Source organism: Clarias gariepinus, chromosome 9 (genome assembly GCF_024256425.1).
Source record: "Clarias gariepinus isolate MV-2021 ecotype Netherlands chromosome 9, CGAR_prim_01v2, whole genome shotgun sequence".
Lineage (NCBI taxonomy): Eukaryota > Metazoa > Chordata > Actinopteri > Siluriformes > Clariidae > Clarias > Clarias gariepinus.
Genome location: NC_071108.1, coordinates 19,426,010 through 19,448,988, shown reverse-complemented (window position 1 = coordinate 19,448,988; position 22,979 = coordinate 19,426,010). Strand labels below are relative to the sequence as shown.

At 37.6% G+C, this 22,979-nt stretch overlaps 1 protein-coding gene across 1 annotated transcript in view; it reads right to left on the bottom strand.

The window, feature by feature from the left end:
- Positions 1-154: 154 nt before the first annotated feature.
- igsf9b (immunoglobulin superfamily, member 9b) overlaps positions 155-22,979 on the bottom strand; it is a 37,546-nt gene continuing 14,721 nt past the window's right edge. The window contains exons 4-21 of the mRNA XM_053504723.1: positions 15,995-16,141; positions 13,238-13,392; positions 12,328-12,445; positions 11,116-11,257; positions 10,639-10,784; positions 10,333-10,475; positions 10,104-10,244; positions 9,586-9,702; positions 9,322-9,472; positions 9,105-9,216; positions 8,828-9,003; positions 7,555-7,793; positions 7,366-7,450; positions 6,287-6,448; positions 5,903-5,954; positions 2,590-5,454; positions 2,329-2,498; positions 155-2,202 (exon numbers count right to left, since the gene is read on the bottom strand). Of these exons, the coding sequence (XP_053360698.1) occupies positions 2,015-2,202; positions 2,329-2,498; positions 2,590-5,454; positions 5,903-5,954; positions 6,287-6,448; positions 7,366-7,450; positions 7,555-7,793; positions 8,828-9,003; positions 9,105-9,216; positions 9,322-9,472; positions 9,586-9,702; positions 10,104-10,244; positions 10,333-10,475; positions 10,639-10,784; positions 11,116-11,257; positions 12,328-12,445; positions 13,238-13,392; positions 15,995-16,141 (5,309 nt within the window). The 3' untranslated portion in view covers positions 155-2,014. The remainder of the gene's footprint in view (positions 2,203-2,328; positions 2,499-2,589; positions 5,455-5,902; positions 5,955-6,286; positions 6,449-7,365; positions 7,451-7,554; positions 7,794-8,827; positions 9,004-9,104; positions 9,217-9,321; positions 9,473-9,585; positions 9,703-10,103; positions 10,245-10,332; positions 10,476-10,638; positions 10,785-11,115; positions 11,258-12,327; positions 12,446-13,237; positions 13,393-15,994; positions 16,142-22,979) is intronic.

Sequence of the window (22,979 nt, the reverse complement as noted above, 5' to 3'; positions counted from 1 at the left end):
TAAAATTAAGGGAGGTTTTACTCTCTTAACTGTTGCTCTGACCAATCAAAAGGTTTGACTTGAACAGTCTTCATATTATTATTGCATGAATCTAGACATTTTTGACTGAAATAATTAGTAATACTATGAGGAACTATATAAACATTTATTAAAGATCATTTATTAAAAACAATTATTGACAAGAGTTCATGAAAAACAAAATATAAAACAACACAAAACTTAAAAATAAGTTTCAAAATACTGATCATTTTTAAAACAAATTTTACATAAAGTATTTTAAATATAAAATGTCTTGGCAGAATATTATATACAGTATATAAAACAGGAAAGCTCTTGACAAAATACCATATATACTGTACAAATTATTTGCTGCATGGCATCATCTCAGTAATATATAAAAGTGTAAAAGACCAAAAATATATATACAGTACATTAAAAAAATCGTTGGCTCACATGCATCATCACAATACTGGAAACTGTACAAATAAACTGTGGCATATTGAGCAGAGTGACATGTTACAAAACAGACTTCAGTTGTCAAACTAATTTATAAGGCACTGGGTGAGTCATAAAATGGCGAGTCACAATTGTCTCTTCTAAATAAAACATGTAAAATAAAAGAATTAATAAATCAGCAGTACAAAAGAAGCTGTATGGAATAAGGCTACTTTATAATTACAATTTGATGTCTGACACGCCACTTTATCATTTATATACATCAAGCGTAATAAGACAAAATGACATGAAATATGAAGAAACATCACTATAAGTTGTAGAGCTTAGTTTGAGGTATTACAGCAGCATGGGTGCAGAAAGGAAATATAAGCAATGCTAAAAGACAACAATAGGTACTGTATACTGTATGTATATATGTATGTATATATATATATATATATATATATATATATATAATATTAATATATGCTGTATGTATTCTTTAGCACTATATGTCAAAATGCATTATTTTACTTTTTACTATTTTTTAACAGAAACCACTGTGTTGTTGGAAAACAGGTTAAGAAATATTATGGCTTTACACTTATATTGTGGCTTTATACATCACGCATCTTCACACACACACACACACACACACACACACACACACAAATATAGTGTACAGTATATATACAGTGCTGACAGAACGTGGTTTTAGACCCTTTAAAATTTTCCACAAACTGTATACACCTGCACCTTAAGGACCATTGACAGGAGTAGAATGCACCTGAACTTAAGTGCTGTAACAAAGGGCCTGAATACATACAGAATGTAAATGGGATATTTACATTTTAAATAAAAAAATATAAAATATATTTTATTAATAATGCTATCATTCAGTGCTATTATTCAGTGTTAAATAAATGTCTTGGTCATATTTTTTGACCTGGTTTCTTACAACACAATGTTTTCTGTTAAAGTAATGCGGCATTAAAGTAATGCGGCATTAAAGTAATGCATATTTACCAGAAAATATAAATCTCAGTTTTCAGTTTTAAAGGCTTGTGGTCAGGGGTGAGTCAGTCTCCTTAGGTAACTCAAAAACAAGAATGTATCCGAAAGTTGCATATATTAATTTCAAGTATATTCAGAAAAGGAGACACCAAAGGAGACCCAATACAGTAAAAATGAGAGTCATAACACATGTAATTCAGAGAAATGGATGGTTCCATTTTAGGGAGCAGAAACAGATTGTCCAAGCACATGTATACAATTTTAATGATTTTGTGAAATTATTATCAAGTACGCCCACAACCAAGTTCTCCAAGATCTGTTATTTGAATGATTAGATTTGTTATTATAATTATTTAAGTGATTTCAGTAATACCAAATTGCCATGATCAGAAGAAACGTAATAAATGTTAAGCCCATTTGAATAACATTTAAAACATGAATACTGACAAATTATTGGCATTTAGGAGCATCAAACTTACAAGTCTTATCTAAAAGTATTAGCTTCATAATAGGCATGTCCCAAGTCACAGAGTGATGTTTAAAGCTAACAACCAAGTGGGGCCCCCTAAAGCAGGGCAGACTCTAAATCGTAGTTGAGGTCAGGTAGGGGGCAGGGGTTTTGGGAGTCCAGGGCTTTGCGGTACTCTTGGAACTCTTGCATCAGTGCATTGAAACGTGTCTCACTTAGTGAATGAATATGTGGCTGTTGAGGAGGCTGGGAGGCAAAGGGAAAACTTACGAAGGAGTTCGGGTCTGTAGTGGAGACAACAGGTAAAGGGAAAAAAATAAGTGAAGAAGAGGACGAACAGGAAAAGGTCACATTTATCCCAGTGCTTGCAGTTTATGTTTATATGGGTAGATAGCTGTTGAAACTCTCACCTTTATCTTGCAGGTCCTGGAGGCCAGTGCTAGAAAGGGGCCTATTACATCTGAGGTCCCTCCCTTGCCCCATACCTGCCTGCTTTATCTTCATGGCCTCCAGGAGGTCAAGGCCTTGCTGGCATTCAGTAGCATCAAACTCATAACTTTCATCTACTGGTGTATTCATACTATGGACAAATATAAATAATATGCAATAAGACTTCCAAACAATATGTGGGGACAATATTTTGTTCTTGCAAAGGATGAACAAAGGTTCACCTTTTTAACCTTCGCTCTGGCAGGTCTGTCTCCCTCTTGTGCCTTTCAACCTCCTTTGCAGACTGTTGAAGGTGCCCAAATGGCCCCACACTCCCCCTTCCACTGCTCTGGCTATCATAACTTGCTCGACAACCCTTTATTGTACTTTCCCTTGCCTCGTTCATACCCACCACCTCATACAGTTCTCTCTGAATCTCTGCTGAGGGGAAAGCTGCTTGGTGAGCTGAGGGCCAGCTGTAACCCCTAGGCAATAATGGCCTCTGAAAACTATTTCTGCTGTCCACAGGATGAGGATGGTCCAACCTTGCAACTTGTCTGGGTGCACTAATAGGTCGAGGAGGAACATTGGGGACATACCTGTGCTGGACTAACCTGAGGGTCTCTTGATATGACAGTGGGCATCTTAGAGACTCTGGAAAGGTTGTGGCTTGTCGACGTGGATCTAACTCTTGTCTACAAAGTCTTACATGCTTTGGTGGCTCTAAGACTGATGGGACATGTACATGCATGAGAGAGGAAGAAGTCATATATGCCCTCTCATTGAAGTAAGGTCTCTTCGGGCCATAGCTGCTGTAAGATCTGGCACACCTTGTCCCTTTACATGAGGTTTCAGGACTCAAGTAAGTATTGGCAGGTGTGCAACCCAAATTGTAGGACTTTTCTTTTACACTAAGATTGGGTAACTCAACTTTGTTATAGTTATGAGAAACGTATGTTCTAGAGCCTTGATGATGATCCCACTGTTGGGACCCTAAACTAGTGGATTTCCTAAGGTATGAACAAGGTTGTCCCATACCTGAGAGAGTCCTACATGGACCAATGCTGACTGATTTCTTCATTAGAGGCACAGGAGCCTGAGAGATCCGGGCACTTATTTGGTTGGTCCTCTTATTCTGAGGTTGACACCACTGAATGTGCTCTGGTAAAGATTTTTTCATAGCCTCACCTTGATTAGGGATATTATAAACTACTTTTGGTCTCTCTAGAGGTTGTGCTATGCTCATGTTTGTGGGTTTAACAGAAGCAAGGTTTTTGTGGGAGAACAGTTGCTGGGGACTTTTTTTACCATAAGCCAGGTACTGGGTTGAAAAACTTTTTTTTGTCTCTGATGACCCTGGGTTTTTACTTGTATTTCCTTGTGCCAGTTCAGAACTAGTTACATTTTCAGATATAGAATGTCCTACAGAAATAATGGGTTTTTTAACGTCCATCAAAAATCTACTTTGGTGACCATCACATCCCTCTAGATGGTAATGACTGCCCCAGTTTTTAGGGACCACATCTGGTTCACCTCTTACCAGAGTCCCATCTGCTTGGTTGGTGCTCAGCGAAGTAGTTTCTGGAATTTCACACTCCTCAATCGGTTCATCAACACTCATCTCAACAAACCCAGGCAAGCTTAAATACTCCAAAATAGTGCTTGGTTGAAGAGGAGACATCCTGTCAGGTTGGGGTATGTGAGAAAATCTAAACGAGCAATTAGACTGATCACTTTGAACCTCATTTTCAAAGAGGGGCAGAGGAGAAATAGGATTGGTGCTAACATTAAAAATACACTTGTCACTTTTGCGAGAACGTGCCCGAACATTCTCCTTCTCATCTTCAGCCTGCAAAGATGCAGAGCTGGACCTAGCTTGAGTTTGGATTTGATGATCACTTTTCAATTTATCAGAGGTAATGGTGTAACAACCAGTGAAACTGTGACTCAAGTTATTGCTAAGTTTTTGGTAGTGCCCAATAGGGCTGGCCTCTTCTCCGCAGGGAACAGGGCATGTGGACATAGAGACACTTGCTTGAGTCTTTATTTCCCTTTCTTGAATCCTCTGATCCTCTGTTGATATCCTGCTGGAAAGGTCCTTCTCTACTGGTCTCTCTGGGCATCTGGCCAGTGCTTTACTTATGTCTGACTTACAGAAAGAATGACTGTCCCTTTGGGGAGAAAGGATTGAGATAGAGGTGTACTGTGTAATTGGTGAATGTGAGTGGTCTTCTGCTGCTGTGTCTTCTACATGCTCCAAACATTTGGGTGGTGTTTCTCGAAGCATTGAGTGAGGTGTTTTTCCCTCCAAGAGGCTCTGAACAGGGCTATGTCTGACATGAGATGTCACAGGACTTATATCCCATTGAATGTTTGGGGAGGTGGAGGTAAGTAGCCTCTCCATGGGACTGCTGGTATTGCCAAAGTAGCAACCCCTTCGATACTCTGAAACCTGTTGGGTCAGGCTGCTAGGTCTCTTGGCTTTTTGCCGAAGAAGAATATTCTGAGGTTTCAAGATGGTGTCATCCAACTCAGCCTCTGACCATCTTTGAATAGGGCTTGCTGATTTTGTCTGCTTCTGCTCTTCTTCACACTGTGCTCTGTGGCTGAGGCTCTCCTCTTGCTCTTTCAACTGTGTTAGACCTTGGCTCTGGCTGCCCTGCCCTGTTGATGGCAGATCTGGTATCACTCTTTTCTCTGAGCTAACTGAGCAGGTTGTGGGAGAGTTTTGGAAAGAGCTTCTCTTTCTCCCTTCACTATTTTCTTGTACAGGGGACTGGGGAAATTCTTTTTTTGTTTCACTGTGCATTGCCATAGAATCCTCTAAATATGGTTGGGCAATGAAACGGCCATCTGGACCTCTGGATATAGATTGAATGGCAGACAGTGAGGATGGAGAACTGCCGAGATGGCTCTCAAAGAGAGTGTAGCAAGGTGGTGGGGATGATGAGGGGAGAAGTTGCTTCTTTTGATCATGAAACTCACTGCGGCTGCCTTTGTCAATGGATGAATGACCTGAATGGTCAGAAGAGGAGGAATTGGGGAAAAAGTTAAGCGGAGGACATAACTTCATCTTCAGTATGCTGCTGGGGCTGTCAACAGGCAAACTAGATCGGAGTAAAGAAAAAAAAACAATTTAACAAACAAAGAGTTTAGTGTCAAGACATGCACAAAGACATTTTATCATATTCTTTACATTAACATATTATTAATTTAAGAGAAGTTTCTTTTATTTAATCTTGTCATGATCAAATAGTTTTTAAATTCTGCACTTTGTACAGTTAAATGTATTAAGTATGTTTTAAAAAGTTATTAAATTTTGAAAGAAAACAAACTTTTAAAGATAGGCTAATGTAAAATCTGATTATTTCACTAATTCCTATTTTGAGGTGTTACAAGTTTGAAATTAAATTAATTATACAATATAATATAATATTGTAATAAGAGTAATAAGAGCTATTTATTCCAAAACACCCTGAATGTTTTTGAAAGTATTTTGGGATGATGATGAAGATGATATTGATGATAACATGCATAGTATTAATGGAGACTTACTGTGGAGATCGTGTCTTTCGTAAGCCAGTAGAGGTAACTAACCCAGTAAGGCCTTGGAAAATTGAGAAGATTGAGTTATTATTATATAATGTCACAGAGAGCAATAATGAATGATCAAACAATGTAAGAAAAAGAAATCAACAAAAATGGATGTTCATACTTTAATTATTGACAAATTACTTTAAAGACTCATTTTAATATTGTAGAATATATGTAAAATTGTAGAAACGGTAGATAAACCAAGTAGGAGTCACACATGATTTTACTTTAATAGCCTTCAATTACTTAACACAAAAACAAAGAAACAAACAAACAAAAAAAAAACACACACTGCAGCAACATGAAATTCAGTTTTTCAGGTTAGACTGGACATGTATTGCTTACCGTTTTGTCTTTTCATACAGCCCTGCTTCCTCCTGTGGTTCACAATACATGCTGTTACCATTGAAAGAATTATAGCCACAAAAAGGAAGCACATCCCCGCAATCACACCAGCCATTAGGGGCTGAGTCAGCAAGCTGGATGGAGCTGGGTATAAATCCATACCTGTGGACCACATTGCAACAAAAACAATAAAATGGAAAAGAAACAAAGACAATTATTATTACTTTTACTACTTAACAGTATTCTTTTCCACTGTTTATAACAATTAGCAGCTAAGCATCTTCTAGACTGTTACATCCCAATCTTGTAGACTGTTTGTCAATTCTGGACTAAATTTTGCTTTACTGGCTAACAATCCTAGTGTATATACTGTATCCTAGTGGATACTGAGCTATACTGAGTTATACTCCGTGTACTTATAGATGTTATTATGGGACACATGCGAGGGGCGTTCAAGTTAAACTGGGACTTGTGGTAAAATTTCTCATGAATAAAGGCATAAAATTAAATAGTGAAAAACATCTGAATAGTGCAAACATTTTAAAGAAGGCCGTATGTCCATGAATGATGATCCTGGCTGGAGTGACTTGGAGCCCACTGTACTCATTCCTGTGAACATTGAGAGGTGAAATGCATGATCGTGGAAAATGGATAACTTGTCATCAACTTGCAGTCTATCTGTGGGAACTTTACACACAGGCGTTCACGATCACGTCTTGCACATTACAGGAACTTGGATGGGAGTTATTGCCACACCCCCCTCACCATGCTCCAAGTTATTTTCAGATGTTTGGGCCATTAAAGGAGTTCCAGGGAGGCCAGCTTTTTGGATGTGAAGCAGGCAGTCTGATCATGACTCCAGCATACTGATAAAAGCCTCTACCATGATGCTATCAAAGCACAAGTAAAATGCTAAGATATGTAAATTAGTGTGGCAGTCCTGGTCTGACTTGAACACACCTCGCACAAAACTGGAAATATAGTTTATGTTCAAGGCAAGTTCAAGGCAAGTGCCTTTGCATTTCTAATCAATGATAGTTGATTTCTATTTATAGTGAAATACTGTCAAGTCTTACTACCTTCAGTGGTGATATTCACTGATTCACTGGGATCACTGACTATTTTAGCTCCATGTGACAGTAGCCGCAGTTCATAACAGGAGTCCTAAAAGAAAAATTTAACAACAATTACTTTCAATGCCTCATTGTTAGTCACATTGAGTTGCATGTCTTTTCTTATATACATTACAAAACAATTTGGAACTTTACCCTTGTCAGTCCTTGGACAAGTATTTCTGTGGTGTTGGCAGGGATTTCTCCATCAAGTGTAACCCATTTGCCCTTCTCCTGCCTTGCTTGGAGCATGTAGGCTGTGATCAGTGGAGAGTGAGCAGGTGGTGGCAGCCACCGCAGGAGCACACCCACTGCTGTGTAATTGATTGACAGTGAGGTGGGAGCAAGTAGTGCTGCTAAATCAGTTACTACAGTGGGTGGCTCTTTTGGAGGAGCTGAGTATAGAAAACAAATGGGGAAGATCAACATCCCAATCATACAAAAAAACTAAATCAGTAAGTCAGTGTTCTAAAAGACATTGTCCTGTGTACATTAGGAGCTGTGCAACTAGCTATGCTGACCATGTGTGTATTGTAACCACGTTTGCTATTTTATTATGTCAAATTAAAACAAATAGCAAACATGAAATTCTGAGTCAAACTGCTACTCTCAGTGTAACAGTCCAGGCATTTCTTGCATGTGATTTGAACATCCGGCATGTTGCTGCAAAGTTCGTTCCCAGGCTGCTGACCCAGGAGTAGAAGTAACAGTGCTTTGAAGTCTGGAAAGACCTCTATCAGCATGCCGTAAATGACAAAACTTGGATGTACTTGGGTACAACCCTGAGGGGAAGTAAAGGTCTTCACAGTGGAAGAGCCTATCATCTCCACGACTGTAAAAGCCAGGACAGTTCTGCAGCTTGACCATGTGCATGCTCATCATCTTTTTTGACATTCCCTGCATTGTGCATAGAGAATTTGTCCCCAGAGACTTAATTATTAATTTTTTTATTATATTTAAAAAAATGTATTATCAATAGTGAATTCTACTGCTACGTTAAAAAATGTCTGAGGGATTACATACAGCAAAAAACAGAGCTTGTAAACAGAGCTAACTTTTTAATACCAACTTGTACATTAGGCACTATGCATGATGGGTGCATTGCTTCATCTGCCTCTGTTCTTACTCTGATGCACCCATCGCCATGGAAAAGGGTCACCTGAACTCAAATTAAAAAGATTAATCAGATTAAAAGTCCAATCCGAAGTCCAATCCAACTTCAGTCATTTTTAAATTGCTCCTAAATTGTACCTGATGCAAACCAAAACCTTTCTGAAGTGGTGACACAGGCAGTTTATAACAGTAAATAAAATGATTATAAAATAGGGGAAAATTATTACAGGAGCAACAATATGTAAATGAGAATGTAGTAAACACAAGGTCAGAAACTTTTTTTTCTGTATTACAGTATAACCAACATTATACTGACCCAGGGTCATGATGGTGACAATTTCGCTAAATGGGCCAGAGCCCAGCTTGTTCTGGGGCAAGATGCTGAACTGGTAACTGGTGGAAGGCTGAAGGCCTGTCACAAGAAGGCTGGATTTAGATGTAGGGACTGGTACTGAGGTCCATTCATGTTTCCCTCGCTTAGCAGGTTTTACCCTGGAACAAAGGACCAGCAAAATGAAAAACTGTTAGATAATATTTCTGCCTAGAAGCTTAATGCTACAATTTATAACATAGATCAAAATGAGGTCACTCACCAGATGCTAAACTTTTGGGTATATCCTCCATCAAAGCCAGGCTCCCAGGATACATTGGCATTGTTGATGCCTGGAGCTATGGATACCGCAGTCACAGCATGGGGGCTTGTGCCTGAGAATAAATAAACAAATAATTTATGCATAAAGACAACGCAAAATACATAGAATAAATAGTTTTGAAATGTTAAAAGCTTTTCTCTCTAAATGTTCTACACACCTAATACCAGCACCACAGTGCCTTTACTGACTGTGGCCACAGAGTTGGTAGCATGACACTCCCATTTCCCTTGATGGTTTTTGCTGAGTGGATGTAGAAGCAGAGAACCATTGGACAAAACAGTAAATGGAGAGCAAGGTGTACTCCCAACCTGGAATTAAAGACAAGAAAACATCCTGAAAATAATCTTACAATGCTCCATATAAAAATGGTGTGTAAAAGAAAAAATATTTCCTTCCTCTTCTTACGAAATTGAGTACTCACCTTGGTCCAAGTGATATTAGGTGCTGGGTCCCCACGTCCTTGGCAAGGAATGGTCAGCTCTCTACCAATTTCCTGCAGGTATTTGGCCCTGGGGGACACCTGAAATGATGGAGGATCCTATGAAAAAAAGTAATTGTTAATAAACAATTCAGGAAAAATTCAAATCTGGGGCCTTCTCCATAAAATGTTTTGTACAGTACCCAAAGTGGGGGTATGCATACCAAAAAACAAAAACAAACAAATAAAGAATGCACCACTAATAGTAGAATACATACTGTACAACCATGTGTACATCATTTCTTACTCACAAGCCGCTTTATAAATAACACTCTTTTGGTTTAACACATATTTTTTTTTAATAAATTAAACATAAGTTTATCATTAATTTATGGTCTCATATGTATATAAAGAAATCTACAACTGTGAAGTATGTACAATTAATTTGTGTGCAGAAACAGCTGATGAAACTACACTAGTCAGTGTCTGTTACACAGCTCTTTGTTTACAGAATCCTGTACCTTCAGAATTACTTTGGTGGGCTCAGACTGACCCATAGTCCCATAGCTGTTGTAAGCAGTGCAAGTGTACATTCCTACTGCATCATTGTTGGTTGTGGTTATGAACACAGAGCCTTCTGAGTTTATCGTCCAACCTGGGTACTAATCAACAAACAAGAAAAAAAATCCAGTAAGAATCTGTTTATGTATTTGTAATAACTAAGGTGATTCTTCTAACTTAGTTAAGTACCTGGTGTAGATCCAGTGACACACCATCTTTGGTCCAGTTGACAAACAGCATTGGAGGCTCAGCTTGAAATGGGCACACAATTGTTCCACTCATGCCAGCAGGTAGGTAAGTCTCCTTGGGCATCATTACCACTCTTGCAGGATCTAAGAGAATGAAAAAGGATAGAAGGGACAAATTAGCACAACAAATACAGTAACAAACTAAGGTCAAAAGCTGCAGGTCAAATAATGCATCCATTATGAAACATGATTTGACTAATATGCAGCATGCCTTGTTTAGACTTAATTTTGTAAAAATAATACTAACATTTCACTTTAAGGTAGGCAGAAGCAGATGGTGGAGTCAGTAATCCATTTGAAGAAATGCAGGTGTAGTTTCCTGAGTCTTCAGGGATTAGTTTAGAAATGAGTAAAGTGCCATCCACCAGGATCTTTACTCGAGACCTTAGAGATCTATGAACATGTGCACCAAGAAAAATCATTTTGTAACATTGATTGAACTTCACCATATTATATGACCATATTCACTATATATTTATAATAGGCTACCCATTACCACATAGGTATATAATTAAAATATCTGCTAAATAACTGGGGCCCTTTGAGTACTAAAGACATAAGGGATTAAGAATATTAATTATTGCACTAAAATACACTAATATTATATGCTGTGCATAACTGTGTAACATGTTGGGGTTTTAAGGTTTAGAACCATAACCACTCTTGACTTACACAGAGGAACATTCAACCCTTTTACACAAGTACAAATGCATTTAGCACTCACTCAATATTATAGACATTTTGCCCTTCTTTCTGCCACTCATATGTTAGGTTAGATGGGTATGCATCAGCATGGCACTGCAGAGCTGCAGACTCGGACATGTTCATTGTGGTGTCCTCAGGCGGAATAACAATCACTGGAGGACCTGCTCACAAACAAACATAAATCCTGATTTAACCTTTTGTAAATAAATCCTTTACAAGTTGCTCATGCTGGAAATAAACAACAGGGGGCACTGTTTTTCCCTTTATATGGCTTCCTTGAACATGCAGGAATTAAAATAAGATTTTAGCATTTCTTATATGTTGTTATTAACACTGTTGCACAGATCTACAAGTATTTGCCCCCTTCCACTCTACAATATAGGCCTGACTGGTGTAGTGCTGCAGTGATGGTTTTCCTTCTGTAAGGCTCCCCCTCCTCCCCAAGAGAACTCAGAATCTTATTTATAGTGACCCTTGGGTTCATTGGTTATTTGTCTGACTAAGCCCTTCATCCCCAATTACTTAGTTTGTCTGGTTAGCCAGACCTGGGAAGGTTGTTCCAAATCTCTTTTATCTAAGAATGATGAAGGCTATTGTGCTTTCTCCATATCTGTGTCTTGACGCAATAATGTTTTACAGGTCCACAGCTAATTATCTTCATCTAGATATAAATTAACTAAACTCTCCAAACACCATGTTTTAAATTTGTCATCGTAATATAATGAGAAAAAGGGATTTTAATCCATTTTAAGCTGAGTATGAAACATAACAAAATATGAAAAACTTAAAATGTTATGTCTGCACTGTATGAGGTGTAGAAAGGAGTCAAACAGACAATTTTGTTGTTCATTCATTGTTATCCAAACATCATGTGAACTGTGGTCTGACATCAAGTAATCCTAACTTTTAAAAACATCCCTTTGTGACCATAACATTACCAAAGTCCATAATGTAGCCAAATTACCACTGGCACAGCATGCAAGAACCAAATATTCTGTGATGGTTCTAAGAAGTGTTGCATTTTGGGGCCAAAGACATTGCTACTCAAAATGTTTATAAAAAAGTTAATTAAAGAATTATCTTCAGTTTTTATTTGGGTCCTGAAGCCTGGTCCAGGATACAACCTTCTTTAAGTCAATATTTACTACATCCAGAGCCAAAAAACCTGGTTATGCCCCACTGCTCAATAATATCTCTTGGTCTTTCACATGACTGAGTCAGGGTCACTGACCTTTAACCTGTAGATGGGTAATGTGAGTCAAGTTTCCCTCAGAGTTGGACACGTGACACCTGTACATTCCTGCTGTTTCCCTAGTAACCTTGACCAAAGATAACGTTTCACTGATTACCTGATGGGAACAAGAATGTCAAAAATGAGAAGTGAAATGTCACAAACATCTTACTATAAACAAATTGGTAGATTTCATTTATTTTCAAACAACTTTCTGCAAATTCTATGCCAATGAAATTCTACTTTGACTATTTCCATGTTGCATATGACAACATGATACATTCAGTCCCTTTTGTTATCACCCACTGCATGTAAAGTTAATTTTTACCCATCCAGGCTTGTTGTTCTAGTATCCCAAACAGAGAGTGCTAATTTGTGTGTATAATCTGATAACTGAGCATGCAGTTGGTGGGTGTGTTGTGGATGATTATGAAATAATAAAAATGACAAAGAAAGTGAAATATTGAAACAATATAAGGAGCAAAATTTGAGACCTGTTTGTGGTTTTCAGAAAGTCTTAAACGGGTAAACTGAATATATATCTGTGTCAAGTATAACATAAGGTGGTGTTTTCACTTAAAATATGGTATGAATATTTTGTCTTAAAATGGTAAAAAACAGACTGCTGCAAATGACTCCCTGCCGTTCAGAAATATTCATTTGGTGATGACAAACTTTCTCTGAGGCCAAGTAATTTTCCCTAAAAGTAAAATGTACACAGCGAGAATTCTTTGTTTTACCTAGATAGTTTATATTAAATGATTTAATGATCATTGAACAAATGAGTTGTGTGTCCAGATTCAGTTTTCTGACTAGCAAGTTAGGGCTTTACACTGATAAAAGCATCTCACACATCATCAAACAATTTTGCAATTCTGCAATTTTCTCTTTTAAGCAGTCTTTAGTTTACCATCTGAATCTTGTTATCTTCCTCCACTGGGTTGCCCTCTTTTCTCCAGGTGACTGTAGGTTTTGGGTTGCCAAGTGCGACACAGCTAATAGAGAGTGATTCCCCCAAAAGGACTTCCACAAAGGAAGGCGGTGTGTTTATAAACACTGGAGGAGCTACAGTGAAAAGGAATAGGGAAAGTGTTATTTAGCTAATGGGGAACTATATTTCTCTACCTATATGGTCAAACACAACTGCCATATTTATCTGATCACATAGACATTTAAACAGCATCTGATTTACCTCTGGTTCAATGGCACATGATTAGGTAATCACAGTAAAGCATGACTAAACCCATTAAGCACAAAACACAAGATTTCCCAAATGTCACAAAGAGACATTCATAATATGAAAACAATGAAAGTATGCAAAAAAAAAAAAAAACACAGGCATTATTAAAATATTAATGTCAGTAAAAGCTTTGGAAGAACACTTCTCTCATTTATAATGTGATATTTGAACTTGATCAGTCAAAAAGGATTGATACCCCACTCCTTATTTGAGTTCTAACATGAAAAGTGATCTGATTTGAAAATGTCACGAGCACTGGTGTTTTAACGATATGTGTTAGTGTCTTGGGCATGTGAGCAAAAACCAATAGAAGAAACATGTAAAAATGTTTAAATATGAAGTATAAAAATGTGTTGTTCTAGTTGATACATTCATAACAGGGGCACAGGAAAAGATGATACAGCAAGTTCACACGGCGTTATAGCATAGTGCCAAAGTATTTAGGAAAGTGTTTAACTAGTGATGTGTCAGTCACAAATAAGCCGGCTCTGTGAACTGCCTCTTTTATGTCAATGATTGGACCTGGCTTCAGGAGCTGATTTAAAGAAAAAAATATATATATTGCTGTTAATAAACCACATAATTATAGGTGATCTTTCTGCCACACTGGTCAACCAGGCACACAATGTGCTGACTAAATGAACCATTTTAAGGTTTAGTATAATTGCATTGAATAAGGTCAGTGATATAGGTGGGCACAAACCAATCACAAGTCAAAACATTGCAAAAGTTAGCTGAATTCTAAAAGGCGGAAGCAGTACAGTACTACTAAATGAAGAGCAGTTTGGGAGTTGAAAGAGCTTGCTGTGCCAAATAATCTGTCCCTCTGAAAAGAGCTGTAATTTCCATGAGTATATTAAACCTTCATGTACACTGTTCTACTTAAAGTTATTAGCCTCTTGCTTTAATTAATGCCTTCTTAAAACATTGCATCACAAGACAACCACATCAAACACTCACCCTTACAAAGCTAAATAATGTCACACACACTAATATTTCATTTAACCATCACCATCATCATTTCACTACCGTCTTGGAATACGCCCATGACCTCAGGAAAAAAAAAAATCCATTGATGGAAAAACCTGTTTATTCAATATATTCAGGTAGTCAGCCAAACTAATTTTTGGACACATAACATTGCTGAACCTTAAATTATAACACTGGCAAGGACCTGGTTATGATGAGTGCATCACTTAATTCACCTTTCTTGTTACCCTGATGCTCAGAAAACTCTGGAACAGAGAAATCCAGACTCAACATGACCATTTCCAATTGAAAAATTAAAGCCGTTCACCTTTTCATTTGTAATCCTTTGAGTTCTTTTTGCATTGTGCATGTGGACATGCTCTTACTTTCTCAATTAAACATGGCTGTAAATTCTACTGTTGTTTTTTTTTTTACTATTCGATTTTAGTAATGCTCATTTAGGATGTTGTTCCGACCACATTTCTTTCTTAAAAATGATGGTTCACCAATATCCTCCCAGGTTTTAACAATAACAGTCCTTACCCCAATTTCAGTAGTTTTAGCAATCGCCTAGGTTGTTTTCTTTTCTTGATTTGGCCAATGACTGCTCCAAAACAGAGTAAAATCTTTTCCATAACCACAGGATATGTCTTCTGACATGGTTGTTGAAGAGAAAGAAACTAACACACTGCATCACTTATTTATCCGATTGGAGACTTATACCCACTGTACAGTATATGCTTAGATAAATTTAAGTGGTACTATTTATTTATTTATTTATTTATTTATTTATTGTCCGGTCTCTATATGGTAACCATTATAATATTAACACAGCAATACACTGGCAGCATGTATAGTATGTATATACATACATTATGAGTGTATGTTTACGTACCTAAATGCAAAGTGTGTACATTCCACACATTTCTAATAATAATTTTTTATTTTTTCATAATATTTATTTAAACATTCAAATGTTCCTTTCATGCTCCAATCACAGACAAATAAATAAGTAGAACATAGTGACAAAGTGGTGCAATAAGCAGTGTTTCTGTCTTTGCATGTTCCCCTGTTTAATCTTGGGCTCATGTTACTGTCAGAGAAGTTTTTCATTTCCCCCCGTATTCACATGGGTTTCCTCCATCTTCCCCAAAACATGCTGGTACATGGATTCCTGACTCTTAATGGCCCCTAAGTATGAATGTAAATATACACATAATAAGATAGACTGTAATTCCATCTTGGATGTACCCCCATATGTGGTATGATGGGGTCTGAATACAGCACAACGGGTATTCAAAAGCGGAAGAATTAGTTGCTGAAGATGAATAAATATATAAATAAGTTTTCCAATAACTGACTATATATGAATTTAGTAATGTTACACAGGAAGTATGCATCAGATTAAATCAAGGCCATTCAGTTAAGTCTTATTGCTCAACCTGTGAGGAATCATACCTGTTATTGACAGGAAGGTCCACGTTCCATTTCGAAATTCATCAGCGGTTCTGTCCAGCAAAAGTATACGACACTCAAACCAGCCTTCATCTTCCAGAGTCAAGCCATCAACCACTAGAGATGCACCTTTTAACAGAGACACACGACCTAAAGGGAGAGAGAGAGAGAGAAATAGTGAGAGAGAAAAAGAGATGGGACAGCTAAATAAATAGAAAAGATAGGAAACCTATAAATACTTCAAATATACACAGCAATGACAATGTAATCAAATGACTATATAAGACTGTAAATCTGAACAAATAACAGAAAAGTGTGCAGCTTTACCTATCACTCACTATTTAATTCATACATGCTTTTAAAAATTCTATTCTATGTTCAGTCCCCCTTTACTGTTATAATTACCTCAGCTATTTAAGAAAGACTCTCCACTATAGCATTAGAGAAGTCAGGCACTGGTCTTTGGTGGAGAGGCCTCGGGTGCAGCTGGTATTTCAGTTGTTCTTAAAGGTATTTAGTGGAGTTAATGTCAGCGCTCTATACAGGCCGATCAATTTCTTTCACTTCAACATTGGCAAACCATGTCTTCGTGGTTCACTTTATGCACAGGGCACTGTCACGCTGAAACATGTTTAAGGGGGAAATTGTGCTTACAGACATTCTATACACGCGAGTGCTTCCAACTTTATTGCAACAGCTAATAGAATCAACACATTGGTGTGATGGTTGGGTGTCCACAAACTTTTGACTGTATAGTGCACATTATGACAGTTTTTATATTTAACAGAAAGCCAGCCATTTGTTTTGGAGCTGAGGACAAACTCAGTTGTGGTGTAACCGCACAAATCTAAACCCCCCTGTCAGACATACAGCAAACACCTAAACACTTTTCTGAGACAAGGTCTATTGTGCTTTAGTTTGCAATCAATAACTTAGACAAAACTGAAATAAGAGAGCAAGATTTATAAAAGAGCAGTAAATTGCAGTAGATTGCAGTCATTATACACTTCTGTAATGTCACACAGAACTAATAGATAGAATAGAATATGAGCACTTTGTAACACCCTTACATACCCACACACACCCTTACACACCCACACACACCCTTACACACGCGCGCACACGCACGCACGCACGCACGCGCACGCACACACACACGCACACACACGCACACATACAAAGCCCCACTCTGACTCCCTGATTCTGACCACCCCTGTTCTTGTCATTCTGCTTCTGACATCTCTTAGCTCTCAGTAACTTGATCTGTCAGTTGCCTAGTTACTGAAGCCCGCTTTTTCAGTTCCTAACTGTCCCCTTTTCTTTCATTGGCCCCCCAAATCTACAACCTTTTCCTCACCATCTCAAGCTGAAGGCTTTTTCAAACTGAGTTTCGGTTTTAAATAACAACACTATAATTGTGCATGGGTGAGAGACCTTTCCTCTTTTCCTGTTTGAAATTTCATAAAACCCAATGTGCATTCTGATGCTACAGTGAAACTGTGAAACTAGCTTGTCTTGGTTTGAGAAATATACTGCATACACACTAGGCTTTTCTTGAGCTCCCAAGAAAAATAATTAAATCCAGGTAGGGAACATTACAAACACAGGAGCTGGGCAGATTCACCTGCCACATTAGAAACTGTATTAATGTTTCCCTAGTGGCTTTATGTAGATGTGCAAGTCAAAATCCACTTTCACACAAAGATATAATGCACTACAAAGCCACTAAGAAGTCCCCCTCAGGATGCCTCCTTTGCTTGGCCTTGATAGTTCAAATTGAGCCCACCATCTAGGGTTTGATGTGTAACACGACAGGATTGGCAAATATGCATTAAAAATACTTTGTGACCTGCACCTTGTCATGCAAGCTGTTTTGATACCCTTTGCAATAAAGGGTCTTCCCTGTTACATGAAAATAATTTCATCCTCTATTCAAAGGGTAAGGAGCTCTTGAACCTCACTATACCTCCAATTTACTACCATTTCCAACTGTTACACTCATCCTGTTGTTTTCCCAAGTGGTTAGCTGTTAACTGTTTACTGTTTCTAAATCTCCGGCTGACAGGTCACTTAACATGTTAGACTGGCGTTCAAGTTTCCACTTTCACACAAATCGTGTTTTGCCTGTGACTACTGCCTTTGCCAACTTAAAGGCACAACGACCCATCATTCAGTCTGTGCCCTTCACATAAAACTGCAATGCATAATGAATGAACAACAGTTCCACCTTGAGCAAGCTCTGTGAATGGAGCTATGGCCATAGACACATTGGTTTCAAATAATGACCCAAATATAAAGGAACATTATTACCCATTATGGGTTGTGCAATTGTTTGCATATTGTAACTTCTTGTTGCCCACAGCATATTACATCACATTATAAGGTACACCTTTAAATAACCTTTGACATGCGCCTCTTAAGCATGAGACAAGAAACCAAAGCAAGACTATTATAATAAAGGTTTTTCTGCAGATATAGGCAGTTAATGCTTCATGCTATTAATTCTTGGTAATAAATGTATTTATTTATTTCAGCCTTTACATTTCACTCACAAAAAAACCTAGACAAACAGAGACCTATAAGGTATTATCCTCCACAGACTGCCCCTGGTAGAAAAGCATGACAATCAAGCAGTCTAATAACCTTAGGCTCATACATTGTGACTTACACCATTTCTCTGTGTAAATGTTTATGCTGTCACTGGGGTAGGCTGCTACATGATGAAAGCTTCAGTCCCATCCCCCTTAAGCAGAGGCGCCTCTTGAAAGGAGTGTTTGTTTATGTTCTAATAAATATGGGTGCCAGATTGGTAAGGGGAAGGTAGTTATTAACAGAGCAGGGAGAGGGGCAAACATTTACAGATGTTACAGCAGGTGTGCTGAAGCATGGCCGGAATTTGCTCTTATCTCTCATGGGAGCTCCTCCCAGCCCATCCCATTTCCTCCCCGTTTGATTTCCCAAAAGCATTATTCTGAGCAGACTGTAATTAGAATCCCCAAAATATATATTTTAAAAGTGTCACAGGTTTATACCTAACTGATCCCTAAAAAACCACTGCAAAGGTAAAAGTCTGCCAAGTAAAATTAAGATAATAACAAGTATAAATCTGCATGCAGACTTTAAAGCAGTTGACTGAGCCCTCTGTTGAGGGAATACCATCCTTACTATAATACAGAAAGAAAGGCTCTCTTATTACAATTATCCTTTTATTTTGATTTAACTTAACAAAATAATTATAAATCTGCATTAATAATCATACACATACAAATATAACTTAGTGTAATATCCCCAATCCTGACTATACATTTGGCAACTGCTACAGTGGGAAGATAAACCTTCTATTGGACACTTAACCCCTTCCTGCTGTGGTGTGGCCGTTCATCAATAGGGGGAGAATGAGACTGCTCACCACCCCACCTAATTCTCAGGTTACCATAGTGATGGACTCAGGGGTGGGGAGTTTGGATTTGAATTCATTTGCTGTAGAAAGACAACAGGGCAAAAAGACTGGGTGAAAGGCAGGCTCATGAGGCAGTTTTTATTTTTTTGAACCCCAATTTCTTTTCTTTAAATGACGTATTGGGGAGAATACTGTGTGTTTTGATTTAAACTGGCTAAAGAATCATGACAAATAAGGCTCAAAACAAAGAGGAAAAGGAGTGTACATAAGGGAATGCTTGCATGTGTGTGTGTAAATGTGTGTGTGTGTGTACTTGTGTGAGTGTGTGAGAGCGAAAAGGAGAGTAGGAGAGAGAGTGTTTTGGGGTAAAAAATACCTTGCACAAAAGCATATTTGTCTGTGATACATTTCAAATTACATTAGATCCATGAAAATTATATTATAATTAAATTATAAATTAAATTATATCGTATTTTATACGAATTTTCAAAAATGAAAAAAATTTTCGTTATCTTATTCAAATATGTACATATAAATAAAACTACTAATATTAAACTATGATAAAACATAAATTCCTAAAGTTGTTTAAATAGGATGTGGATCAATAAATCCTCCATGATCAATGTGCACTCGTGAGCTCTGATCTCTCTGTCCCTGTATTTTTCCTTCAGACACGTTCATCAGTCTGCACATTGTTTTATTGGCATGATGGCCAGGTCATCCAGGCCTGACCAATCATAGCACAAGAATCACAGACAAAGACAATTAGATGTGGTTCTACCTTTCTTATATATGCATCTATATAACATTCATAGTTGTACTTTTATTTGTCTTTTTTATCTGTGTGAACTTTCTCTTTTCTCTTCTTATTTGAAGAAGAGTATTGTATAGTATAGTCTTGTATGCAGTTAATGGTGTAAATTAGAGACTAATTTCTTCTGATGGATGCATAAATCTCAGACTGACAATATACTCTATCATAGATGCATTTTAAAAGATCCATTAAAATAAAAAAAATTATAAATAATTGAAACCAAAATTAAGTACCAAAAGCTGTTTCTGTGAATGACTGACAATTAGGTGTCTCTTAAGTTTTTTCATCTCATATTTATCTTCAGGCAGTGGACTTAAAAATGCAATTGATATGTCTGTGGGGTTTTCTGTCCCATAAATCTCAGGGACCCATGTGGTGGGGTTCTGGGCTGGGGCGGGGACCCATGCAACAATCTATGGAAAACGTTGGATCATTGTGTTAAGGGGACCCTCAGCCTCGCTGTTCTTTGTTCAACACTGTGTGAGTTTAACGGGAGTCCTGGCCCAGATGCATTTTGGGATTTGTTTGGATTTGAATAAAACAATATGTCTAGACCCTCCCAGTAAACCCCTAGAGCTCCCCTCATTTTACATGCCTTACTTCAAAATGTTCCTCAACCCCAATCCTCCACAGCTCTCTCTTAATCAGTTAAATCCTCTCATGAATGGCTCTTTGTCATGAGATAGATTACAGTGAACTCTCTCATTGTCTCAACGCACCAGTGAACAGGCTACAGCTAGACACTATGTTGAGAGATATAGATAGATCTTCCTCTATCATTCAGCTATAATCATACAAGTACATTGAAAAGACAGCTAATGAGCATGAATGGTTTCCCCCATATAATTTTTTATTAAATTTAATATTAGTATATTAAGTAACATTTTACAATTTATCCCAGTAAATGTAACTTAAATGTAACTGTTTGTGTAATATCCATCTGACTAAACTGATTACAGGATCTTGCAAATAGGACCACATAACCTTTACTGAAAGAACAGTGTTACTATAATATTGGTTTTTATTACAGGCTTTTCATTCTCTTTCCAAAAAAGGAATTTGTTAAAAGACACACTATTATGAAACACAGATGTGTTTCAATCCTTTCTCACCACCAAAATAGGAATAGGGCATTATCTATATTTTTTCCAGTATTGCTCTTGAGGAATAAGAATTATGGGGATAGAAAAATCAGGGGTCTTGCTGTGTGGTCCCAAGGCAAAGAAATATCAGTGATACCCTTATTTCTCCTTTTTGCTTTAGGTCATTATTTCCCACTATCATCTTCTTTTTCTTCTTCACTGGTCCTCTTCGTCCTCATCTTTCTCAACTTCCACATCTCCTTCTTTTCCTTTGTCTTCTTCCTCTGCCAAATAATTTACCTTCTCTTATCCTAAATGTCACTCACTCACTTATTGCCTATACCGCTTTATCCTGTATTAAACGCGGGTTGCGGGGGGCCTGGAGCACCCGGACAGGGTGCCAATCCATCGCAGGACACACACACATTCACACACTCGCACATTATGGGCAATTTGGGAACACCAATTAGCCAAACCTACATGTCTTTGGACTGTGGGAGGAAACTGGAATACCCAGAGGAAACCCACCAAGCACAGGGAAACCATGCAAACTTCATGTACACAGAGACAAGGATTTGACCTGGCCGGGAATTGAACCCGGACCCTGGAGGTGCAAGGCGACATTGCTAACCACTTAAAGTATACAGTATGTTGCATAATTCCTAAATATTTATGAATTTATCAATTTGCATTTCCCGTATTGCGGGCTCTGATATTATATATTAAATTATTGGCAAATTTTTGTTGTTCATCTAATGTGCAATGACAATAAAAACCTCTAACTCTAACTCTAACTATAGTGGCCAATTATGAGTTTCAGCATAGATTATACTTACATACTTACTACTTAAAAATGCATATGGAATTCTTTTTCTCCGCTACTATTCCTTACAACACACTTGGATCACAGTAGACCTATTTGTTCTTAAAGCAATGGCAATTAAAATTTAATTAAAATTTAAACAGATGAAGCACAGAAGGCTAAATCTTCTTACCCAGGGTCACCCATAAATTGGTTCATTCACAAAAAACCGTACCATGTACTCTCCAACTGTTCCGATGTACCAATTCTCTCCATGGAGGTAAAACCAAACACAGTGATTGTTCACAAATTAAGTTCAAACACAATAGCAGGCTGCTCTTCTTCCTTCACCAACCCCCCTCCCAAAACTATTAATGAATCTGGTCCAGTTTAAAAAACATTACTGGTTTCATGTAGTTGTGTGTAAAGTTCTTTAATGTCCTTTGGCATGTCTTTGCACCATTTATCTGGGACAAATACTTTTTAAGATAATAACACAGGGGTCCAATTATCTTCACTTATTCCTCTTAAATAACATCCAAAATAACCTGAATCAACCTGAAAAGCAGTTACATTTGTGCCATGATCACACAAGGTTTAAATAAATAAGTCACTGCTAAAAGGTGTTGTTCAAAGTAAGTAATTAAAAAAAAAAAAGGTTTTATAACTAAATATAATCCAAAAACTGAATGAGAGACATGTATGAAAGGTGCAAACTAAGAAGAAGGAATTTAAAAACTTTAGCTAGTAGTGAGGGGTGGGTCGGACTAAGAAGGGCTATTCTTTTAATGATTTATAACCTATAAATGCTCTATATAAAAGCGGCAGACACACAAGACACAAGGAGAAATGGTACCACGTCTTAGCTCAAAACAAAGCAGCAAATCCAA